General features: G+C 37.6%; 1 protein-coding gene across 1 annotated transcript in view; it reads right to left on the reverse strand.

Moving 5' to 3' along the window:
- Positions 1–22790, reverse strand: part of Pld5 (phospholipase D family member 5) — a 389728-nt gene that overhangs the window by 97500 nt on the left and 269438 nt on the right. Inside the window, exon 5 of the mRNA XM_076872901.1 lies at positions 3784–3911. Coding sequence (XP_076729016.1) covers positions 3784–3911 — 128 coding nt within the window. The remainder of the gene's footprint in view (positions 1–3783; positions 3912–22790) is intronic.

The following is a 22790-nucleotide window of genomic DNA, read 5'->3' on the forward strand; positions in this document are numbered from 1 at the left end:
AAAATGATTTTCCTTAAATATAATTCATGTTTTTAAAAAACACTTATTTTTTAGTTGCAGTTGGACACAATATATTTATTTTATTTGTTTATTTTTATGTGGTATTGAGAATGGAACCCAGGGCCTCACATGTGCTAGGTGAGCACTCTACCACTGAGCCACAACCCCATCCCAATTCTAATTTATTTTTAAACCTTGCCTGCTCCCTAACTTAGGCCTCTTCCCCACCCCCCATTAAAGAATATAGTCTCTTATGGGAGGAAAATAGGAAAAGATTGCTATGAGGGTGAACATGAGATTTATTTTAGTTTTGGAGAGTTTGGTGTAGTAGCAAAAAAAAAAAAAAATGAGAAAACAGTTACTTTGGGTTGATTAATATCCGAGTCACAAATTCCTAGAAATAAAATGAAAGATACAGACTTTGCCAACTTAACTGTCAATCTAAGAACACAATAATCATGTCCAAATGCTTAATTTCTTCATGGGTTAGAAAATGTTTTATTATTTTGAAGCAGGAAAAAAAAAGGCAGCAATGGGATGTGTTTGGTTATTATTTTTCCAATATTCTCTTTCTTAGCAAGGTAAAGACAACATCTATTTTTAAATCATTATGATAAGTGGAAAATTATTTAAAAAGTTACTAGCACAGAGCCTGGCACATTAATAGTAGCCTTTTGGAAAAGATTTCTTCCACCTGCCTTGTCACAATTCCCTGAACTCCAAGTTGTTTGACCTGCCATTAAATTTATAACCAACAGAAGAATGCAGACTTCCACAAAAGAAGTTCACATGGGAAATCCCATACAGCTTGAAATTACTGATGGCTTAAACATTTCCCATCAATATTTACTTTTTATTCAAGTTTGCTGCCTTTTCTCCAACCAATCCAAGTTTGCTTCCCTTACCAACAGTCTACTGATTAGCTGGTAAGGATGATTCTTCACCTACCTCCTCTTTAAGAAGGGTTTGGAAGTACTCATTATTTTTTTATGGTTTTCCTATCTGTGAATTTATTTATGGTGGGTTATAAAATAAATTTATTTTTTTAATCCCTATTTGCATTTACTCTATACATAAGAAATATCATATTAATCCATTTAGGTTTTTAGTATAGCTTTCTTCTTATTTTCAAGCTGAAGGAGAAAAACCTAAAAATACATGTTTATTCTCTCTTTCTTTTTGGTACTGGGGATTGAACCCAGGGTACTTTACCACTAAATCACACCCCAGCCCTTCTTTTTAAATATTTATTTTTATTTTTTTTTTTAAGGAAGGGTCTTGCTAGGTTGCCAAGGCAGGTATGGAACTTGCAATCCTCCTGCCTCAGATTCCCAAGTTGCTGGTATTACATGCATCACTATACCCTGTTTATTCTCCCTGATTATGTGGCTTAGAAGCAGGGGACAAATAAACTACGTGACTAGATCACAGTGACACATCTTCTAGACAGATCTACAGAGACCAGCTCCATGCATGATATAAAGCAGAGTTTGCAAATCTCTGATTCTTCCTAAGAATGACATTAAATGAATCACAAGAAGCTGACAGGTCCTTAAGAAAGGACTGAAGTGATTGTGGAACAGAGAAATTGCTTATGTGCTGCCCAACTTGCACTGACTCAGGGACAACTCTGGTTTTCTCTATAATAGGAAGGGAGTCTAGCTACTTCATGGCAATGTGTAAATAATGAAAGGTCACCAGACAACTTTAATTCTTCATTGGCTAATAGGAAATAATTTTCAGGTTATCCTTATGCTGAATTTACCATGTTCAAAGTGGGGAAAATTCACATTTCACAATGATGATCCATCTCAACAGGAATAATATCCAAATGACTACACAGGTGCAGAATGAACATTATATTTTGCAAAACAAAGAATAGTAACCCAAAACAAAGACAAAGTAATAATTTTCAAGCAACGAAACCAACATTTTCATACATATCTGTTTGCCTAAGAAAGGGACTAAAAGGTCATAAAGGAATTAAAGATAACTTGTTCTAAAACTGTGGGGAAAATGTTAGTAAGGCTCAATCATTCAAATAGAAATCACAAATTTTTAGACCCTATCAGTTAGTAACAGTGAATGACAAAACAAATAAAACTTGGTGATGGGGAAACAGATTTTCTAAAAATAAACAAAATATAACCCCCAAAGTATGCTGAAGCAGAAATCACTTAGCATTAGAATTTACATATAATCACTATTGCTATAGAACCATTTATGTATTTGTTATAGGCTATTCAGCTAAAAATTACTGGGCAGAAGATGTTTATTGTAGGTACAAAAAATAAAAAGGTGAGCTGAGACGTTTGAGACATTCATAGGTTAGTTTCCTCTAAGTACTCTAAATTAAAGAGGTGTTACATATTTCTTGCTTCCGAGGAAAGCCAATGTTGTTATAATCAATATTTTTATATGTGTGTTTATAAGGCCAATAAACATGAAACATACAGAAACAAAATTTGTGTTTTTAGTCTCAAAATTACTTGGAAAAGCAGACTTAAAAATTTCAGTATTGAAACTCAGTTATGGGCCCAAGTCTACTTAGCTATAAAATGGATAATATTTATAATAATATTTAACTCATGTGAGGTTTAAAACAAATATTCATTTAAATAGCTTCAAATGGCATATGGTGTTTAGTATATACTAGTTATTGCTACTATTATTGTTACTATTATTTTGATTTACTATTATTTAGGTTAATTAAAAAAATCTATATATAGTTCCTCTTAATTTTCTGAGAAAACATAAACAATGTTTTCTCAATCTTTGATGATGTTTTCATTCCAAAAGAATCATGGAATTATCTCATTGAAATGGTTTAGTATATAAAACTAACAATACAAATGTAATGTTGCCTTATCAGATTTGTCCAATGTCATGCCGTCTTTCTCTGTAGCTGGGGACCTATCTGCGCCCAAATGTTTTCTTTCCCCTAAGAGATCAAGTAAAGTGCAGGGCAACTCACTTGGTGAATTCAGTGATCTTAATGTCAAAAGAGCTCAGCTATGATGGGGAGCGTAGGGCTCTGTACTATGCAAAGTTGATTAGCATCCTCCTAAGCACCCAGTAACCAGGCACTTCCTACTGCACTTGACCAATGGAAAGATGGAAGTTTTTCTAATCTTCTATGGATTGTGTCTGGCAAATATCAATATATGAAAGTTATAAGATGGTCTAAGTGTATTTTCAAGACATTTGAAGTTAATCATTTGCAAAGAGTAAAAAGGATAATGTCTTCATCTTAAGACTTGTTAAAGGAATAACTAAAATGATTACTATCCCAAAACACAATATCTCATGTTGGATTTGTATGTTTTTCTCTGTCTCATGGATTATGTGAGATCATCCTAAAGATTCAGGTTTGGGTAATAAACATTACCTACCAATCAGTTCCAAAGAATCCAAGAGAGAGTAGAATTTGAACTACAAAAGCACTGGTGCGATGTCAATTATTTTGTTATTTTCCTTTCTTTTTATTTTATTTTTTTGGTAAAATGATTTTGACAAGGAAATGTTTATCATTTCATAGTAAACAAAGGTGACCCTCTCAAAACTGCACAAGAGAAGAATAATAAATGCTCGTGTCTGGGTGTGTAGCTCAGTGATAAAATGTGTGCTTTGTGTGCACGGGGCCCTGGGTTAGATCCCCAGAACTGCAAAAAGTGAAAATAAAATTTAAAAATTGCTGTAGGTTTCATTCCCTTAACCACTGTAGAGATGGCTAAGTTATTTATGGAGGTAGAACTTTAAGTTTCGATAATGTGGGAAGATTACCTGTCCCAGGGATCGCCAGTCCAAACCGGCACTGCCAATATAAACGTGTTGTTTGTCCACAATCCAGAAGGAGGACTGCAGCCGGCCCTTGTTGTAGGCAGTCATGTTCATGTAGGTCACCTCAGCTCCTAGGAGTTCAAGGAGATGCCGGTCAGCCTTTGTTTCAAGGTTCTGTACTGCCAATCATTGACCTGCTGCAATACTCATGGTCTGCCCTTTAACACAATTGAGACTTGGGGAAGCCAGCCAAGGCCCTGAAGGTGCCACTCTGTTCCCAAAAAGAAGACTCCAAAAAGAACTAAAAAAAGAACAAAACAGATTTTCCCTACATATTCGCAGAGGAGGCTCTGTACATAGTGACAAGACCATGGCCTCTCAAGTCACCCAGATCTCTTTGAAAATCCTGTTCCAACACTTACCATCTGGAAGGTAAGATAAGTGGACAAAACACTTCTCTCCTTTTTCTTTTGGAATAATTTTAATAGACTTTTGCAGCAAATAAAAGGATCAGCCTTATTACTAATCTCCCCAATAAGAAATTGGCCTTCTTATGCTTTCTCTACATTATTTTGCTCTTCTTGCTCTTTAACTTGTCTTACTTTTTCATTTCTCCCCTTCATTATTTAGTTTGGGTTTGGTTTCTTCTTGGCTTTTCTTTATCTGATCATTCTTAACCTGAGCAATGATTATTCAAGTCTTTACTAAAAATGCAATCTTGGACAGTTTAATCACATAGATTAGAAAAAATTTGAACCCTCTATGACATTGTCTGGCCCTTACCTCCTGGTCTGGGGCTTTGCCTCTGAAACTTGAACCCATGACCCATTGCTACCTTGCATGGGACTGTTTATTAGTTCTTAAAGTCTCCATCTATTCTCACTAGGTCTCTTGCAACCCCACCCCACTGGTTCTCCGAGAATGCACTGTTCTTATCTGATGGGCCCTGCAGGACCCTACCTTTTGACCTCTCCATCCCATACTACATATATATTGTCCTAAAATTACCATATTACCATGTTACTTTTCCTTGTAATTTAGCCTAAAGAGTTTGATTTAGGAGATCCTGGGTCTTATGTGACTCTCCATCTAGAGCCTCTATAGCTCCCTATTGATGACTAAAATTATTTTACAAAGAAACAGTGCTTTCTTTTGGAAAACTTTTATTGAATAATATATGCCAGAATGTTAAGCTATGTGAAATTAGGGATAAAAGGTCTAAAGTGACTGATTAAAATTCAGGCATACTAAAGTGTTATCTCAGTTCATTGGGGCTGCTATAATAAAATACCATAAACTGGGTAAGTTAAAAACAACAAAGAAATTTATTTCTCACAGTTTTCTAGAGGTCCAAGTTCAAGGAACTGGCAGATTGGGTGTCTGGTGAGATCCCACCTTCTGTCCATAGATGGTGCCTTCACATGGGGGGAGGAGCAGAGGGTTGTTCTGGGATCTCTTATAGGGCATAAGTCGTCTTCATGAGGACTCTACTCTCTTAACCTCATCACCTCCCAAAGGCCCCACCTTGGTGGTTAGGATTTCAACATACAGACTGTGGATGGACACACACATTCACTCTACAGCAGTGTCATCTTTGGTCAGGATGTGCTCTGTTCCTGCTGTTCAGAGAGGAAGAGGGCACCAAGTATGTGAGAGATCAAAAAGGGGAGTCCCCATCCCTGTATTAGGGAATCTCTAGTGAAGGCTGAGGGCATGGGAGGATGGCTTCACTGTTCTGCTCAGGGCTAGAGACCGCTTCATAAAACCCAGCAGAACTCTGTGTAGAGATGGAGTAATAAGTAACAATAGTAACTCCCATTTATTGAACAACTTTATGTGCCTAGAACCAAGAGAGTCTTGTTACAATTATCCTAGATGGTATATCTTATTTCCTTATTTTAGTATACACTCATTTGCTGTGTAAAGACGTTCCTGTCAATGACCAATTGTCTAGTGATACTGTAGCCATGTTAGTTTTTCTAAGTATACGTTAGGATGCTTATACAATGATAAAAATGACCAAATATCACAATTTTCAGAACATATACCTGTCATTAAGACAGCCATGTTATATAATAAACTACTATATTATGTAATGTAAGAGAATCTACTGAAAATATTTGGTGATGTATCTAGAAATATCATTTCCCCATTAAGAATTATCTATTTTTCTAACTATCTTTCATTTGTCTCTGAAAACACATGCTTTTATCTGAATTTGTAACTGGATAGATATTCATTTCATCATCTCCAGTGTTTACCTAAGTTTATCACAAGCATATTAGTCAATATTTTACTTAAAGGAATTTAAATTTATGTACACTTTCAGATATTTTTGTGGATTGATTTAAATTTTTCCTTATCCTGGTGGTTTTTCATATTTATTAGAAACAGATATTAAAATCCAATCTTTTCTGAGTATAAAGTATATTTAATTATGAAATGTCTTTAATAATCTACTTATTGTAGTAGTATTATCCACATACCTTTATATTAAGTTATTCCTTTAAACATTATAGATTTCTAAGATTATATCTTTAAGTCCAGCTTGATTCAAATAAACACATTTTATTACAACTTTAGAAGTATATTTAGTTAAGCTTGATTAAACAATTTTCATTTTCACATATTTACTTTTAGCAAGAAAAAAATACATTGCACCAGTTCTTCTGTGTGCAGCCCACAACCCATAGGGCAGAGACCTCAATCTATCACTGGGAGCAGTGTACATTACAGCCACATGCTGCATCAGAACTATTGTTGACAGCTGTGCACAACTGCTGCTCTTGAGTCCAGATCTCTGCAGCTCCTCCTTGTTTAGCCTGACACTCTACTTGTTTCACTGATGATGAATAGGAACTATTAGCAACTTGAATGCTTTTCAATGCCAAAAGCAATAAATCAAGTGCGTGTACCTGTTTCTTCAAATACTTTATAAAATGCTTTAAAGATATCTTGGCAGTCCTAATTAAATTTCAGACAAACAGAGAAAAGAACCAAGTTCATAACTTGAAGCTGTACTGACCTAACAGTGTGAACAGAAAGCTCCTAATTGGTTACATGAATCAGGGTAAAGCGGTATGGATAATCCCCAGGTTTTACTTGTGAAGTCAAAGGTTAAAACTCTTGAATTTCCAAATTACTCATTACAACTCCTTTGAGCTTTAAATGCTTGGTTGAAATTTGATAAAGAATGCTCTTGGCTTTGGAGGGGGTTGTTTCTTTACTTATTATAGTTTGGATCTGCAATCTCTCTCATAGGCCTCTGTGTTGAAGGCTTGCTCCCCAGTGCAGCAGTGTGGGGTGTTAGGAAAATGATTGGATTATGAGGGCTTGGACCTTACCAATGGATCAATCCTTTGAGGATAGCTAAATGGACTACTGAAGGTGGTGGAAAACATACAGGGTAGAACTTAGATGGAACTTAGTCCTCAGAGACATATCCTTAGGGACTGTATCTTGTCTACATCCCCTTCCTCTCTTTCCCTCTATTGTCCAGCCTCATGGTATGAGCAGCTCTGCTTCACCACACCCTCTCCACCAGGATGCTCTACCTTAACACAGTCCCATAGTAGCAATGGAGCTAGTTGACCAGGGACTGAAACCTCTGAAACTATGAGCGAAAACAAAATGTGCTCCTCTAAGTTGTTTATGTCAGTCAGGTATTTTGGTTATAGTGATGCAAAGCTAATTAATGCATAAGTTATTCTTATGGTATTAACCGAAACATTGTATTTTATTTTGTCCATACATCATATCAGTAGAAAGAATGTTTCCTTGAAATTTAACAAAAAAATAAGAAAATATAAACTAGGACATTATTCATTAAATAAAGTTATTTAAAGAAAAAAAGTATAAATGAATTAGAAATTAATTAATGTTAATACAATGGAGAACCAAGTTGACTATACACACACAAGACTTTCCAACATCACAATTGCTTGCCATAGATGGGTCCCATTATATCATTTGGCAGAGTGTGTACCTATCTCATCTATGCACTGTTTTTTTTTTTTTTTTCAGGAACTCTAATGTGTATCTTTTTTTAAAAAAAAATATTTATTTTTTAATTGTAGTTGGACACGATACTTTTATTTCACTTATTTATTTTTATGTGGTGCTGAGGATCGAACCCAGGGTCTCACATGTGGGAGGTGAGCACTGCTGAGCCACAATCCCAGGCCACTGCTGAGCCAGGTGTGATTGCTGAGCCACAATCCCAGCCCCTCTAATGTGTATCTTATAGTCAGATTTCAGAGCTCCTCAACATTCTTCATGGATAATGCAGGTGTGGATGATATTTTATGGGTGGGGTTCAAGGTTATCCCCAATCTATTACAGTTCAGATCTATAGGGATTATCCTTTGATCTGTACCTGTTACACGATTTTTAGGATACAAGGTTTGTGATTCTGATCCTTTATTATCAATTTAAAAATGATCTAGATGCATTTAATTTACCCCACCTCTTCCACCTTACTAAAAATTAGAATTAGAATTACTATACAATTTGAGCAGTAGTGGTTAATTCATCTCAGGATGCTCACTCCAGGCTAACATGGCTAAAGAATTATTAACAATCATTTCCACTTGGAATCTCCTCCAGAAATGTGTTGTTACCTCTAGAATAATATGAAATCATGAAACCAGAGCTCTCAAAATGGAATAAAGATAATCTACTATAAAATTTTCACATGTAAGATTCTGGAGAGATTTAGCAGTGGAGTGTTCTCATTTATTCATCACACTCACACATAAAGAAAACACTCAGGGGGAAATGAGCAACTTTAGGAGACATCTGGTAGAAAAATTCCATTTTTAAGTCCAGTGAAGATAAGAAAAGTTATGTTCATCTTTACATCCATCTGTATCACCCATGTATCTAGCAGTTCTCTCTCCTGTTTCATGAAGGAAAAATGAAATATTCACATTTCTTTTAGTTGATATTACATATAGCATATATGGGAATGTCTTCCCTGATAACATTTTCTTTCTGAAGTACATAATACTACCATATGACAGATAATGGGACTGTTTAGGTACTATGTGAATGTATTTAGTCTCTTTGGCCATAGGTGATTGGACCTAATGTAGTCACCTGTCCTAAGCTAAACCAATCAAATTTCCTCTTTTGGGAATTCAATATGGAATTACCGTCAGCTTATTAAAATAAACTATGGATAGTGATACACATAAATGGATTGGCATGACTCTTCACATGAAAGGAGGTGAGAAGAAGGCAAGTTTGGGGTTGGGGGTGGTGGTGGTGCGGGGGGGAGAAAAAGAATGAGAGTAGAGAACAAGAGAGCAGGAAGAATGTCGGTGACTGTTCTATCACCACCTTCTTTTTCACTTTGAGTTCCTCCAAATCTTTAGATAATCTTTAGAAATCACATAATTTAAGAGGAGTTCTGTTTCTTTACTAAGTTATTCAATGTTATTAATCAGATAATGTTGTACTTTATTATGTGCATACATAATTCGAAAAGCCCTACAATATTTATAATGTATATTTTTAATATTTGATCAAAACAATTGGTTTGGGCCTAAAAACTCACATAATTTATAACACTCAGTTTCACCAGTTGTATGATTAAATGATTTGAAACAGGAAGATTTTAAATGAATATTCTTTCAAAGCCATTATCATAATGACACTAAAGGAAACCAGTCAATTGTGGTTAAGAAGTGGAAAATTAAGTTCCATCTTCTCCCTGGATCCCCAAGATCAAACAGATTCTATCTCCAAGTTTGTTTCCAGAAACTCCCCGGTTGAAAGCATGTTGTCAGCAACTTTAATAAATTTTATGATGTAACATTTATACATTCAAAAGAATATATGTAACTTGTAAGTAAATTATAAAGCACAATACTACAATGGACACTTGTGAATCTTCCACCTTACTAAACCCTAGAATTACCATATAATGTGATTAAAGTAGTGTTTAAAGTAGTTGGGATGGAGTCAGTCTCCTCCATCAGCTTCCCCCAGGGAACATGTGGCAATACCTGAAGATATATTTTCTTTGTGACAAAAGTTGGGGGATGCTGTTAGTCTTCAGGGAATAGAGGCCAAGGATGTGGATAAAAATACCACCTTGCACAGAATAGCTCCCCCAAACAAAGTTACCCAGTCCCAAATGTTGCTAGTCCTAAGGGTGAGAAATCCTGCATTATAGTTGTTTGCCTGGTACCATATCCCTACCTCTTCCCCAAGATGCCACCACTATCCCAAATTCAATGTTCACCATTGTCTTTTTTTCTAAAATATATTTTACCACATATGTATGTATCCCTAATAGCAATATAAAAATAAATTTATCACTACTTTTTAAACAGATTAAGGAGACTTCAGTGTGATCGAAGGAGATGTATCAGTTATTAATTATAGATTACTGGAAAGGCATTCAAATGTTTCCTGGAAGAAAGGTTTGCAGCAAAAAAAAAAAATCTATCTTATCAATCAATCTCTTCTTCTGAATACATTAATTTTCATGAACAAAGGAAAAGGTCATAGCCTGTTCTTGGGAGCTTTAATTTTTATTAATCAGTAGAGTTCTATCAATCTAACTAGCAAAATTTTACAGCCCGTTGTCTCAAAGGCCAAAAGGTAAAAACACCTTATCATGACACATATCTTCAAATCATTCAGTAAGTGAGAGGAGGAAAACATTAAAAATAATGAATGGCATGATCCAGTTGTGAAAAAAGCGAATCTGAAGAGCATACTGCATCTTAAATTCTAAGGTATCTAACTGATAGATAACAGACCTGAGCAGGAGGAACAGGAGGTTAAGGGGATAATGCCAGAGACTGGGCTTCTGTGTCGGCTCTCCACAGACATTCTTTTAAAAAGCAATTTACCTAAGGCCTTTCTGACCCTGCTCGGGCTTAAATCAATAGGATGTTAAATTCCTCGACAACCTGTTATCCTTAGGGCTATTCTCTAAGGGCAAAGGAATATTAAGACTCCTCCCTGCAGATAAAAACAGAAATATCCTGGAAAAAGACTTTTGTGATCTTTATAGAGACCCAAGATTCCAAGACTCAGGAAGAAAGTAGAATTAAAAATAAAACTCCAGAGTCATAAAATCTGTAAAAGCAAGTTCCAATCAGAACTGGTCAGCAGTCAGCTGCTATAGTTTGGATCTTGAGTGTTCCCCCCAAAGCCCATGTGTTGAGGGCTTGCCAGTCTGTGGTGCTATTGGAAAATGGAATCTTTAGGAACTGAGGCCTCATGGAAGGAAGTGAGGTCATTGAAGGTGTGCCTTGGAAGGGGACACTGGGACCCTGGCTTCTCCTCCTCTCTCTTTCTTGGCTTCTAGCCACCATGAGGTAAATTGCTTTCTCTGCCATGTGCTCCCAACGTGGTGTACTATGCCACCATGGTGCAAAAGCAAGGACACCAAGTGACCCTGGACTGAACTTTTTCTCCTTATAAGTCGTTTATAACAGTCATTTTGTTACAGTGATAGAAAGCTAACACAGTAATGTTCTTAATTTTTTTAAATCAAATATGAATTCCAGTCAAAATCCCAGTGGCATTCCTCATAGAAATAGAAAAAGCAATTATGAAATTCATCTGGAAAAATAAGAGACACAGAATAGCTAAAGCAATTCTAAGCAGGAAGAATGAAACAGAATGATCTGGTATCACTATACCAGATCCTAAACTATACTACAGAGCAATAGTAACAAATACAGCATGGTACTGGCACCAAAACAGGCTGGTGAGCCAATGGTGCAGGATAGAAGACACAGAGACCAACTCACAAAACGACAGCTACCTTATATTAGACAAAGGTGCTAAAAGCATGCACTGGAAAAAGGATACCATCTTCAACAAATGGTGCTGGGAAAACTGGAAATCCATATGCAATAAAATGAAATTGAATCCCTTTCTCTCACCATGCACAAAAGCTAACTCAAAATGGATCAGGTATCTAGGAATTAAACCAGAGACTCTGCGTCTAACAGAAGAAAAAGTAGGCCCTAATCTCCATCACATGGGGCTAGCCCTCAATTTCCTTAATAAGATACCTTGAGCACAAGAATTAAAACTAAGAAACAACAAATGGGATGAATTTAAACTAAAAAGTTTTTTCTCAGCAAGAGAAATAATATGTGAGGTGAACAGGGAGCCTACATCCTGGGAACAAATTTTTACCCCTCACACACCAGGTAGAGCTCTAATCTCGAGGGTATACAAAGAACTCAAAAAGCTAAACACATACACACACACACACACACACACACAAAAAAAAAAAAAAAAAAAAAAAAAACCCAATCAACAAATGGACCAAGGACCTGAACAGACACTTCTCAGAAGAGGATATACAATCAATCCAAAAATATACGAAAAAATGCTCATCATCTTTAGCAATCAGAGAAATGCAAATTAAAACTACTCTAAGATACCATCTCATTCCAGTCAGAATGGTAGCTATTATGAAGTCAAACAACAACATGTGGTGGCGAGGATGTGGGGGAAAAAGGTACACTCATACACTGCTGGTGGGACTGCAAATTGGTGTAGCCAATTTGGAAAGCAGTATGGAGATTCCTTGGAAAGCTGGGAATGGAACCACCATTTGACCCAGCTATTCCTCTTCTTGGACTATACCCCAAAGACCTAAAAACAGCATACTACAGGGACACAACCACATCAATGTTTATAGCAGCAGAATTCACAATAGCTAGGCTGTGGAGCCAACCTAGATGCCCTTCAATGGATGAATGGATTTAAAAAAATGTGGCATATACACAATGGAATATTACTCAGCACTAAAAAATAATAAGATCATGGCATCTGCAGGGAAATGGATGGCATTAGAGCAGATTATGCCAAGTGAAGTTAGCCAATCCCCAAAAAACAAATGCCAAATGTCTTCTCTGATATAAGGGGGTGACTCAAAATGGGAAAGAGAGGAAGGGCATAGGAAGAATATTACCTCTACATAGGGAAGAGAGGTGGGAGGGAAAGGAGGGAGAAAGGGAATTGCATGGATGGTGGAAGGAGACCCTCATTGTTATACAAAATGCATGTATGAGATGTGAGAAAAAAAAAGAATAGCGTTACCCTGGATTAGGTAAAGAGAAGTGATGGGAGGGGAGGGGAGGGAAGGGAATAGGGGGAAAGGAAGGACAGTAGAATGAAACAGACATTATTATTACTGTGTGTATATGTGACTGCATGACCAATGTGATTCTGCAACCTGTACACTCAGAAAAATGAGATATTATATGCCATCTGATTCAAATGTATAATATGTCAAGGTCACTGTACTGTCATGTGTAACTAATTAAAACAAATTTTAAAAAAGATCATGGTTAGAACAAAGCCTAAATATCCTGGTAGCCATGGCATGGCGTGTAACCTACAGCATCTGTCCCCCACTTGGGAATTGGAAGATGACTTGTAGTGTGCCTGAAGTAGGCTCATGCTTACAGAAGTTACTCTGGGGACAAAACATGGACTATAATGAGAAATCTGGAGCAAGTAAAAAGAAAATTAGAAGAAGCTATTGAACAGTGTAGATGGTGGTCCACGGGGTTTTGTGACTTTTACCATAAATACTTCTGTAAGGCAAGCATCTAAGCCAACCAAGCTCAATTGCCTTTGAATTGCCCTCCAGGAACAGAAAAATATAGGAGTGATAATAATGTGTCTTAGCTAGACACAATTCAGAAACAGCCATTCTCTCCCATTTTTTTGTTGGTTAGAATATGAACACATAATAGGAGAAAACCATTAAAATCTCTTCATTATGGTAAAAAAATAGATAAATAAAATTTAATCAAGGCAATCACTACATGATTGGCAGCACTGAAAAATGAAATGATGATCCAAAAGTTCCAGTGAAGTAATTTACTTTCAAAACAGACTGAACACAAAGAGATCGAAATAATGGTTGAAAAGTTAATGCATGAAAGAGCTATCTAAGGGAACTAAAACTCTATCAAAGTCGCAAAGGGAGAAAAAAATAGATCTCCCTAAATGTAAGAGAAAGGGGAAAAGATAATGAAGAAGCCAAATAGATCAGGAATAACAGGTTTGACTAAGATATTAAAAATCTAATTATGAAAGTTCTAAAGAAAATCAGAAATAATAAAGTAAACAATAAAGTAAAATTTCCAAGAACTGAAGGACATAAGAATCTATATTTAATACTCTCCCAATCCCTGGCAAGAAATAAAAAATAGACCCCCACACATATCATAATAAAACTTCAGAACACTGCAAATAAACAGTGATTCCAAAAGCTGTCAGAGAGAAATAAAGACAATAATATACAGCAGGTTGCGGTGGTGCACACCTGTAATCCCAGTGGCTCAGGAGGCTAAGGCAGGAGGACTGTGAATTCAAAGCCAGCCTCTGCAAAAGTGAGGCACTAAGCAACTCAGTGAGACCCTGTCTCTAAATAGGGCTGGGGATGTGGCTTAGTGGTTGAGTGCCCTGAGTTCAATCTCTGGTACCATCCCCTCCACCAAAAAAGATGATGATATACAAAGTTTAGTTAATATGAATTATACTATACCAGGTATTTTAACAGTAAAAAACCCCCCCAAACTAGAAAATAGCTGGCTGTAGTGGCCCACACCTGTAATCCCAGAAGATCACGAGGCTGAGGTAGGAGGATCACAAGTTCAAAGCAAGCCTCAGCAATTGATCAGGACGCTGTCTCCAAATAGAAAATAAAAAGGGCTGGTTAAACACACCTGAGTTTAATCCCTGCTTGGTACCTACCTCCCCTACCCACCCCCCCAAAAAAACACCATGAAAACTAGGAAATAGTCGGAAAGGAAATATGCTTTTTGTTCACAACTAAAGTATAAATTTCTCCAGGAAATGGTCAAATTTTGAAATAGCATTTTAAAATGAGGGAGCTGTATACCTACATAATTTGGGGGACATATATTTTATTGAGAAAACATTAATCTAAAACATAAATGTATGTATTGCCATTATGTTTTTTCCCTGTATTTGAGTTTATATAACCAAAAGGGAGGCAATTATTCAATTTAAAATTTTAAGTGCTTGTTCAGCTTCATTCAATCTTGGTCATAAGAAGAAAATAATAATCACCAAATTATTAAAAATAAAATAAAACACCATTATATTTATAGAGTACTTTATACATTCTCTGGTTTTATATCCAGGACAGGTACAAGGAACCAAGACTCTGGGAGGAAATGACTTGCTTCATTCCTACGGTGGCAAAGTAAGCTCAGACCCAAGGTTTTTACTGAAAATTCAGGATTCTGCATGCCTCTTGCTCAGAACTGCACAACATCTGAATTATTCTAACATCTATGGACATGTTACTCTTACAAATGGTGATGTTGAAGTGAATCTATTAGAAGAGACTGATTTCTAACGAGGCAGCTATTCAATACTCCCCCTTAATAAAGGCTAAAGGAAGAAAGAGAAAGAGGGGAGAGGGAGGGACGGAGGGAATGAGGGGTGTGAGGAAAGGAAACTGGTATGCCTTGAGAGAGGCTGGCTCTGTCCATCAACTTCAGCAAGTAGCACAGTCTGGCCACGTTTTAGGGGTCCAGGAAACATGAAAAGAAAGACAATAGATGAATGAGTGAATAAGTAAAAGTTGGCAAAACTCTCTTCCTCCCTCCCTCTCTCCCTCCCTCTCCCTCTCCCTCTCCCTCTCCCTCTCCCCCTCTCTCTCTCTCCCTGAAGACAGTCACTTGTGGCCTCCCAATACACTAAGCCAATGAAGAGCCAGCATTGTGATGGAAATGATCTAGAAACGCTATCCTTTCGATGTGGGAGGAATGGTTAAATCCAACTTTAAAGATGGCTCCATTCCCAGCTAAACTTCATAACAAAAGGAAAAATTAGGCAGCCAGACAGAACTTTCTAACATAACTTAAACATAACTCCCAAATGTTGACACATCAATTGTCCCTTCCTTTGAGAACCAACAGTTTTAATGTTTATTCTTTTTCACGGGGGGGGGGGGGGGATATATATATATAATGTTGCTTTCCATCGCAAACAAGACAGAAATGTGTTTATCAAGTTATCACAGAACTCGGAGGAGGGAAAGGAGGGAGGGGGTCTTCAGTATTCTTTACAGCCAAGCTTGTCTTCAATGACTGAAGCTTTCTGCTTGCAGCTTCAGAAACACAACACCTTACCATCCTGATCACTGGCCATCGCATCTCACTGCTGACGTCCAGCTTTTGCCACAGGGACAGGAGGGTGACACTGAAATCCTTTGCGATACAGCAGCGGGTAAAAGTTAAACCACACATAAGACAAGGACAAGGTGAAAAAATATAATAGACCTACTTAACAGAGGATGGGAAAGAAAAGAATACCAGAAGAGGGAAGGAGGTGAGAAGGAAGGTCTAGAAGAAAAGTTCCATGGAAGATGTCTCTACAGTTAGTCTCTGTTGTGGACTTGAGGGCCCTGAAGTCAGAGTTCCTGGTTTGAATCCTGCGTCTACCTTTTAGGGATTAGGAGCCCCTGAGCAAGTCATTTAGCTTTGTGTGCCCTAGTTTGCTCCTCTGCAAAATGAGAAAAAATAAGAGAGGACCCATGAATGAAATAAGAGCTGTTGTGAGATCCAAAGCACATTAATAGATGGAGGTATCTGTGTGAGGGATGTGCTCAGAAATGTGAATTCCTGTGCAGTACCTTTTGAAATCACTCTCTCAAAAGCCATGACTTGCTTAGCTTTTTTTCTTTCTTACTAGGTTATAAGCCTCATGAAGGTAACAACAGGGCTCAGAATTAGCTCCACCCAGAGAATTTCAATCAATATCTGTTGAATGAATGAATGAGTGAATGAATGGACCATCTTCAGACATGTTTTTTTCCTTCAAAAATTACTAAAAAAAAAATCAAACAACTTTCTTCATAACCACATGGTAAATAAACCATATCATTATAACCAGGAGACAGTGTTCAAATTTTAAAATTAAATTCTTCAGGATTAATGCACAGTACTGAGCAGGAAACTCTGTATGTAAATCTAACAAGGACATTAGTCTTTAATCTGAGAAAATCAGAAATTTGAAATGGGAAATATTCTCAGGACTGGAGGAGGAAACAAAAATCAAGAATATGAGAGCATCAAGATTCTGGGGAGAAGGAGAGGAAGACTGTGTTTGTGTGTTATGAAAGAAATTGAAGGTCCCTTAAAAGAACCAGTTTCAGGTAATAAATGATCCGGGTGCAACCTGGAGTAAGCACCTGCCATACTCTTTGCTGTTCCTGAAGTTGTTGGTGTCCCACTTCCTTTCAAGCTGTATTTGCCCAGGGATCCCCGTAACATTCCTCCCAGATAGGCATATTGTTAGCAACACACTGCACTTGGAGCAATATTTTATTCCAGGTCCCCTTGTGGCTACCAGTGAAGATGATGGGAACAAGTTTTTCAAAAATCCCCTGTTGCATTCCGGTAGACTCCTTTACAAGAAAGAAATACTTACACTAAGGTCTCGCTTTTCATAATTGTGGTTTTCAGAGTGCACATTTCTCAAGCTGGTGCACAAGGGACTCTGGTGGGTGCTCTGGTCTGAATGCAGTTCCAAGTGAATACGATTAGTGTCCTTACAAAAGAGGCCTGAGGCCCCTCTCCCCTTCTACCATGTGAGGACACAGTGAGAAGCTGCCATCTTTGAACCAGGATTGGGTCCTCATCAGACACCGAATCTGCTGGTACCTTGACCTTTGACTTCCCAGTTTCCATAACTGCGAGAAATACATTTTGCCACCCAGTGTATTTGGTTATAATAGCCTTGACAGTCTAATGTAATGAATCAAAGGAAGTACTTTGGAGGGGTCCAATCTTAACTGACAGCTCCCAGAAAGTATGACCTACCTTGAAAAAGCGACTGAATTCTTTATCTATTTCCATGGGTTTCTCATTTGGCCTAAATTTTTATTTAATTTATTTTTTATATCAAGTTTGTCTACTTATTCAAGGGTATGAATTTCCAGCAGGAATTACTTCTGCTTTTGGAATACAAAGTGAAACAAAACAAAATGATTCAACTTGTAAAGCCTTACACACTTAGAAGTCAATAGAATTTAAATACTATTAAGAGATTCAAAGAGAGATTTGCAACGGGGGAAATCATTTGTTCCATAACAAAATAGAGTTTCTGAATAGAGTTTTCATAAACGACTCTATCACAAAGTTATAATACCATGGGGGAAAAAAATCACGTGCTTCTAAAAATACAGGTCATCCTTGTAGCAGGTGGAAGGTCTAGCAAGCTGACCCGTACATGTGTTCTAGAAGCCATTTATTTTTTAGCTTCCTTGTTCTGCCATTTTAATTCTCCTTCTTAGAAAAAATGTAATCCTAGTTGTCAAATATCTTCTGGGTTGAAAATTATCAAGAATTTGTGTTAATTGTTTGTACTTACAAGTTGACAGCCTTTTTTTTTTTTTTTAATTTTGTATTTTAAGATACAAAATAATCCAGAGTCCTGGAAAGTTGTTGTTATTGTTTTCCCATACAAACAAGCAATGAGCAGATGCCTCTCTTTCCATCATTAACCATGGAACAGAAGGCATGTGCAATTTGCAATTATGTGTTATCAGTTATGTGCAGCTCAGGGGAATTTTCTTAAGCTTATACTTCTCTCAACTTCTTTTTTACTTTAAAAATAATTGAAGAAAAAAAAACAATAAGGTAACTAGGTAAATAAGTTATTAAGTTCCATGATCCTAACAAATATCAGACATAGTATGATATGCCATTTTCTTTTCCTGTGGAAATTGTGCATAATGTGAGTTGATTCATATCTTATATCAAAGTAATGGGGCCTTATAAAATGGGTAAAGGAAAACACTTTATGCAGTTGGCAGGGGGAAATTAGAACTTTATATGCTAGTTAGCAATCATTTCCTCTCAGCTCAAATTCAGCCTTTAATGCCTGCTTTATGATAATGAAGGGAATTCTTATAAGCCTTTCTCCTCCATAGTGAGTAGAGGTTGAACTTTCTTTGTAGAGGTGCCGGAGGGACTGTGCATGAAGAAGGCACACTCCTGCTATTTCTAGCTAGTGCATGGTGGGCCAGTGGTGTGGGCCTGAGGACATCCAGCAGTGCTCAGCACCAGCCACACATGCATGGCCCCTCAGCAGCACTGCAGGTAGGACTGGCCTTGTGGTAACTCTTGTGTGTTTCTTTCACATGGACACCATGTACTACGGGACTCCTGCCTGTGCCAGAACCTCTGTTTCCTCTGCTTCTTGGCATGTCTGACCAACTACCATGCCTCATCTATGTTCTGCCAACACCCCAGAGATAGAAAGAATTGCCAAATGTAGAAAAACAAAATCAAACTCTCAGTTAAATTTGAATTTCAGATAAACAATGATAGTACAAGTCTACCCCTTAGCATATATATCCCATATAACATTGGGTTCTAACTTATGCTATACTGTATCTCCTGTATTTTTTTCTCACAACTCCACTCAGAGTAAAGTTATTCCCAGGCCTCTACAACTTCTATGCCACACACCCTCTTCAGGCTTTATCCACCAATTGCAGATAACCTGCACCCTTGAGAGTTGCTTTCTACTTGCCCAGTGACTACCGATCAGCTCTAGCCCAGGCAAACCAGCCAACTTCTCTGCTCTCCATTAAGCTGCAACTACTCATTCTCCAAAATGTTGACCCCAGCCTTGTGTCTCCTCCCTCCATGCATAGAGTACCAGATGGACTTTTTTTTATGTCTTATAGTCATATTTAAATCAGAGATAAGTAATTTTCATGCTAAATCTCTCTTTTTTAATTTTTTTTTTTTTAGATTGGGTAGAGAGAGGTGATGGGAGGGGAGTGGGGGGAAGGGGGATAGGAAGGGCAGCAGAATAAAATAGACACTAGTATTGCTGTATGTATATACGTGGCTATAAAACCAATGTGATTCTGCAATCTGTAAACTTGGAAAAATGAGAAATTATACCCCATTTGATTCAAATGTATGATATGTCAAGATCATTGTATTGTCATGAGCAACTAATAAAAAATTTTTTTTAGTTGTAGATGGACACAATACCTTTATTTTATCTATCTATCTATTCCTTTATTTTTATGTGGTGCAGAAGATTGAACCCAGAGTATCACATGTACAAGGCGAGCACTCTACCACTGAGCCACAACCCCAGCCCCTAAATCTCTCTTAATTTATGTTGCAATGTGGTTTCAAGCTCCCAAATGGACACAGACTAGTACATATCATATATGTATATATATATATATATATATATATATATATATATATATATATATACATATAAGAGAGAGAGAGAGAGATTAGCAGTGTTAAAAAATCTATTAGTGAGAAAATATTAGTCATGTTCAGCTATGAGCACAAAAGAAATGTCTGGTCATAACACTGAAAAATACTGAAAATAATAAAGCATCCAATGCCAGAAGTCTTGAGATTTAAAGAGTTTATGATTTCTGGTATGAAACACCTGCCCCACTTCCACATCATGGATGCTCTGCCTCCTGTGCCTCTTTAGCCAGCCTGGACCATTGTCTGTAGCGGCATCTCACAGATGGACTGAGAGCCAAGAAAACAGCCTTTGTGAGAAGGAGGGCTGGTTTCCCTCCTTGGTAAGTGACAGACACACTCATAGGGTGCCATGAGGAGGTTCTTAAGACGTGCTACCATGGAATTGAGTTTCCATGACTCAACCAAAAGAATGGGGAGTTTGGGAGAAGGAGATGAACTTTGGAGACAAAATTAATTGTTGGAAAAAAATTCGTGCAAGACACCAGTAACTAACTGTCTCTCAGAGCTGTCTGGGTAAGTTAGATATTTCAAGTCACAGAATCCCTATATGAAAATGTCAAACCCTGAGGTATCCACAAGTATAAAATTTGTATGATCAGGCCATGTAAGGTTGTGTAGCTACCAGAACAATCAGCACCTCTGGATGCCCGAGGAACCAAGCAGGGACCTCAGGCAGAGTGGTGGGAGTCATGGTGGGAATCACAGAAAGCTCTTGTTAAATTTCACAGAAGGGTGCAAAGAGGGTTCTGTCCAGGTACCCTCTGTCTAAGGGCCTCACTCACTGGCAGGCTTGCCACAAATGCCAGTTTACGTAAGATACCTGGAGCTACCTCAGGTTAGAAATATGTTTTCTTTGAAGGCACATCAGCCCTTAGATTCTGTGTTATATTATGAAGCCAATGGTGACAATTCAAAATCCATTATAGTCTGAGGAGCAATTACTCTATCCTTCTTCATATCATAGTTATTCAAGAGTCTAACATCAACTAAATTATAAACCAAACAGAGGGGTTTGTAGTTTATTCATTTGAAAGCCCCACAGGAGCTGTGGAAACTTTGTGCTCCAAGGAACTGCTTGAGAACAATAAGAGTTGGGTGACTTCTTTTGAGTTCCCTAGTGACCTTGGGTGCTCAGGAAGAAACAGTCCTTGCTGGTGGACTGAATGGCTGTAATGACCAGAAGGCTACAACTCTAGGAGTAACAGAGCTTATCATATTTACCTGTTCTTCACCTATTTTTATGGCACCCCTAAAAGGTCCTATGTTGATACAGGAGATAAAATGATAAGATTATGAGAACCCTGACCCAATCAGTTCGTCTTAATTTGAATGGGCTAACAGGGTTGTAACTATGGTCAGGTAGGGCAAGGTAGGAGGAAGTTAGGTCATTGGAGTCAGACCCTCTGGGGATTATATTTTGTCTCCCTGGCTCCTCCTTCTCTCCCTCCCTCTCTGCTTCTTGGTTACCAAGAGGTGAATGGTTTTCCTCCACCACCATCCTCCTGCCATAGTATCTCACCTTGGACTCAGAGCAATGGAGTCACTGACGATGGCTGGACCTCTGATATTGAGAGCCAAAACTTTTCCTCCACTAACTTGTTCTCGTCAGGTATTTTGGTCAGAGTGGTAAAAAGTTTACAAACACACCTGTAATAATTCATAATTATCTCACGACAGTTTTATTTTATAATGATTGGGATTGTCAGAGGCAATCCTTAGAAGAGCTTTCCCTTCCCTGGGTGGCTGAGGAAATATGTTCTACTTACGTGCAGCTACTCTGACTAACATTAAATTATTACCCAGGACTAAATACAAAGCATTGCAAAGAAATCTTTTTTTTTTTCCCCCCGTGTCTCTCAGAACCTGGATCTAGCAACAGACAACTGAAGCCATCAGACTGAGGAGCAGATTCTGATGGAATGGGGAGTTCTATCCATCGACCCAGCTTCCTCTTACAAACTGGTCACCTCAGGTTGGTCAGTCTCGCATAGCTAGCCTTATCCACAGAAAGGAAACAATAATAGTTTTGTTAAAGCTATTGAAAACACCAAAAGAGGTAACGACTGTCACCTAATACTCAATACATATTACTTATTATTATTAGCATTATAGTTGGGGCATGTCAACTGTGCTTTGGTACAATTAATTAAAAAAAAAAAAGCCTTCCAAATGTTGCATGCAGTTCCACTCTCCTTATTTCATGGCTATCAAAAGGGAGGATGACAAGAAAGTTTATTCTGCTTGGCTCTTAGATTTCTTTACCTGAAACCAACATTCCCTCCACTGTGCATAAATGTCAACATCCTGAGGACTTTCCTGTCTGGTTGCCAAGCCTTTATCTCACACTGCACATGATAAGAGGCCAGAATTCTTTCAACTTTAGAGAAGTTTTTGCCCTGATTCACAGATCTCCCCACTGGCCATCACTGGTTAGGCAGCTCCTTCTAATTCCCTGGACGTACTCTGAAACATCTCTCTTCTCCCTGGCAGACAGCCAGACCCCAACTCTCATGGTTTTCTCCTGCTCCGCATCTCGACTATTTGGTTTAATTTTCCATCCCCACTGTTGTCTCCAAACATTATTTTCCCTTAATATTGTTAATGATTTACAGTATTCAGCTCTTTCAACAGCTGTGCGGGAACAACACAATTGGGGCAGATAATGACTTGTGAATCATTTAAAAGTTAATGTAATGATTTCAGAATCAAACTGGTATTTTTTGAGTAATT

This window comes from Callospermophilus lateralis, chromosome 13, assembly GCF_048772815.1.
Source record: "Callospermophilus lateralis isolate mCalLat2 chromosome 13, mCalLat2.hap1, whole genome shotgun sequence".
Lineage (NCBI taxonomy): Eukaryota > Metazoa > Chordata > Mammalia > Rodentia > Sciuridae > Callospermophilus > Callospermophilus lateralis.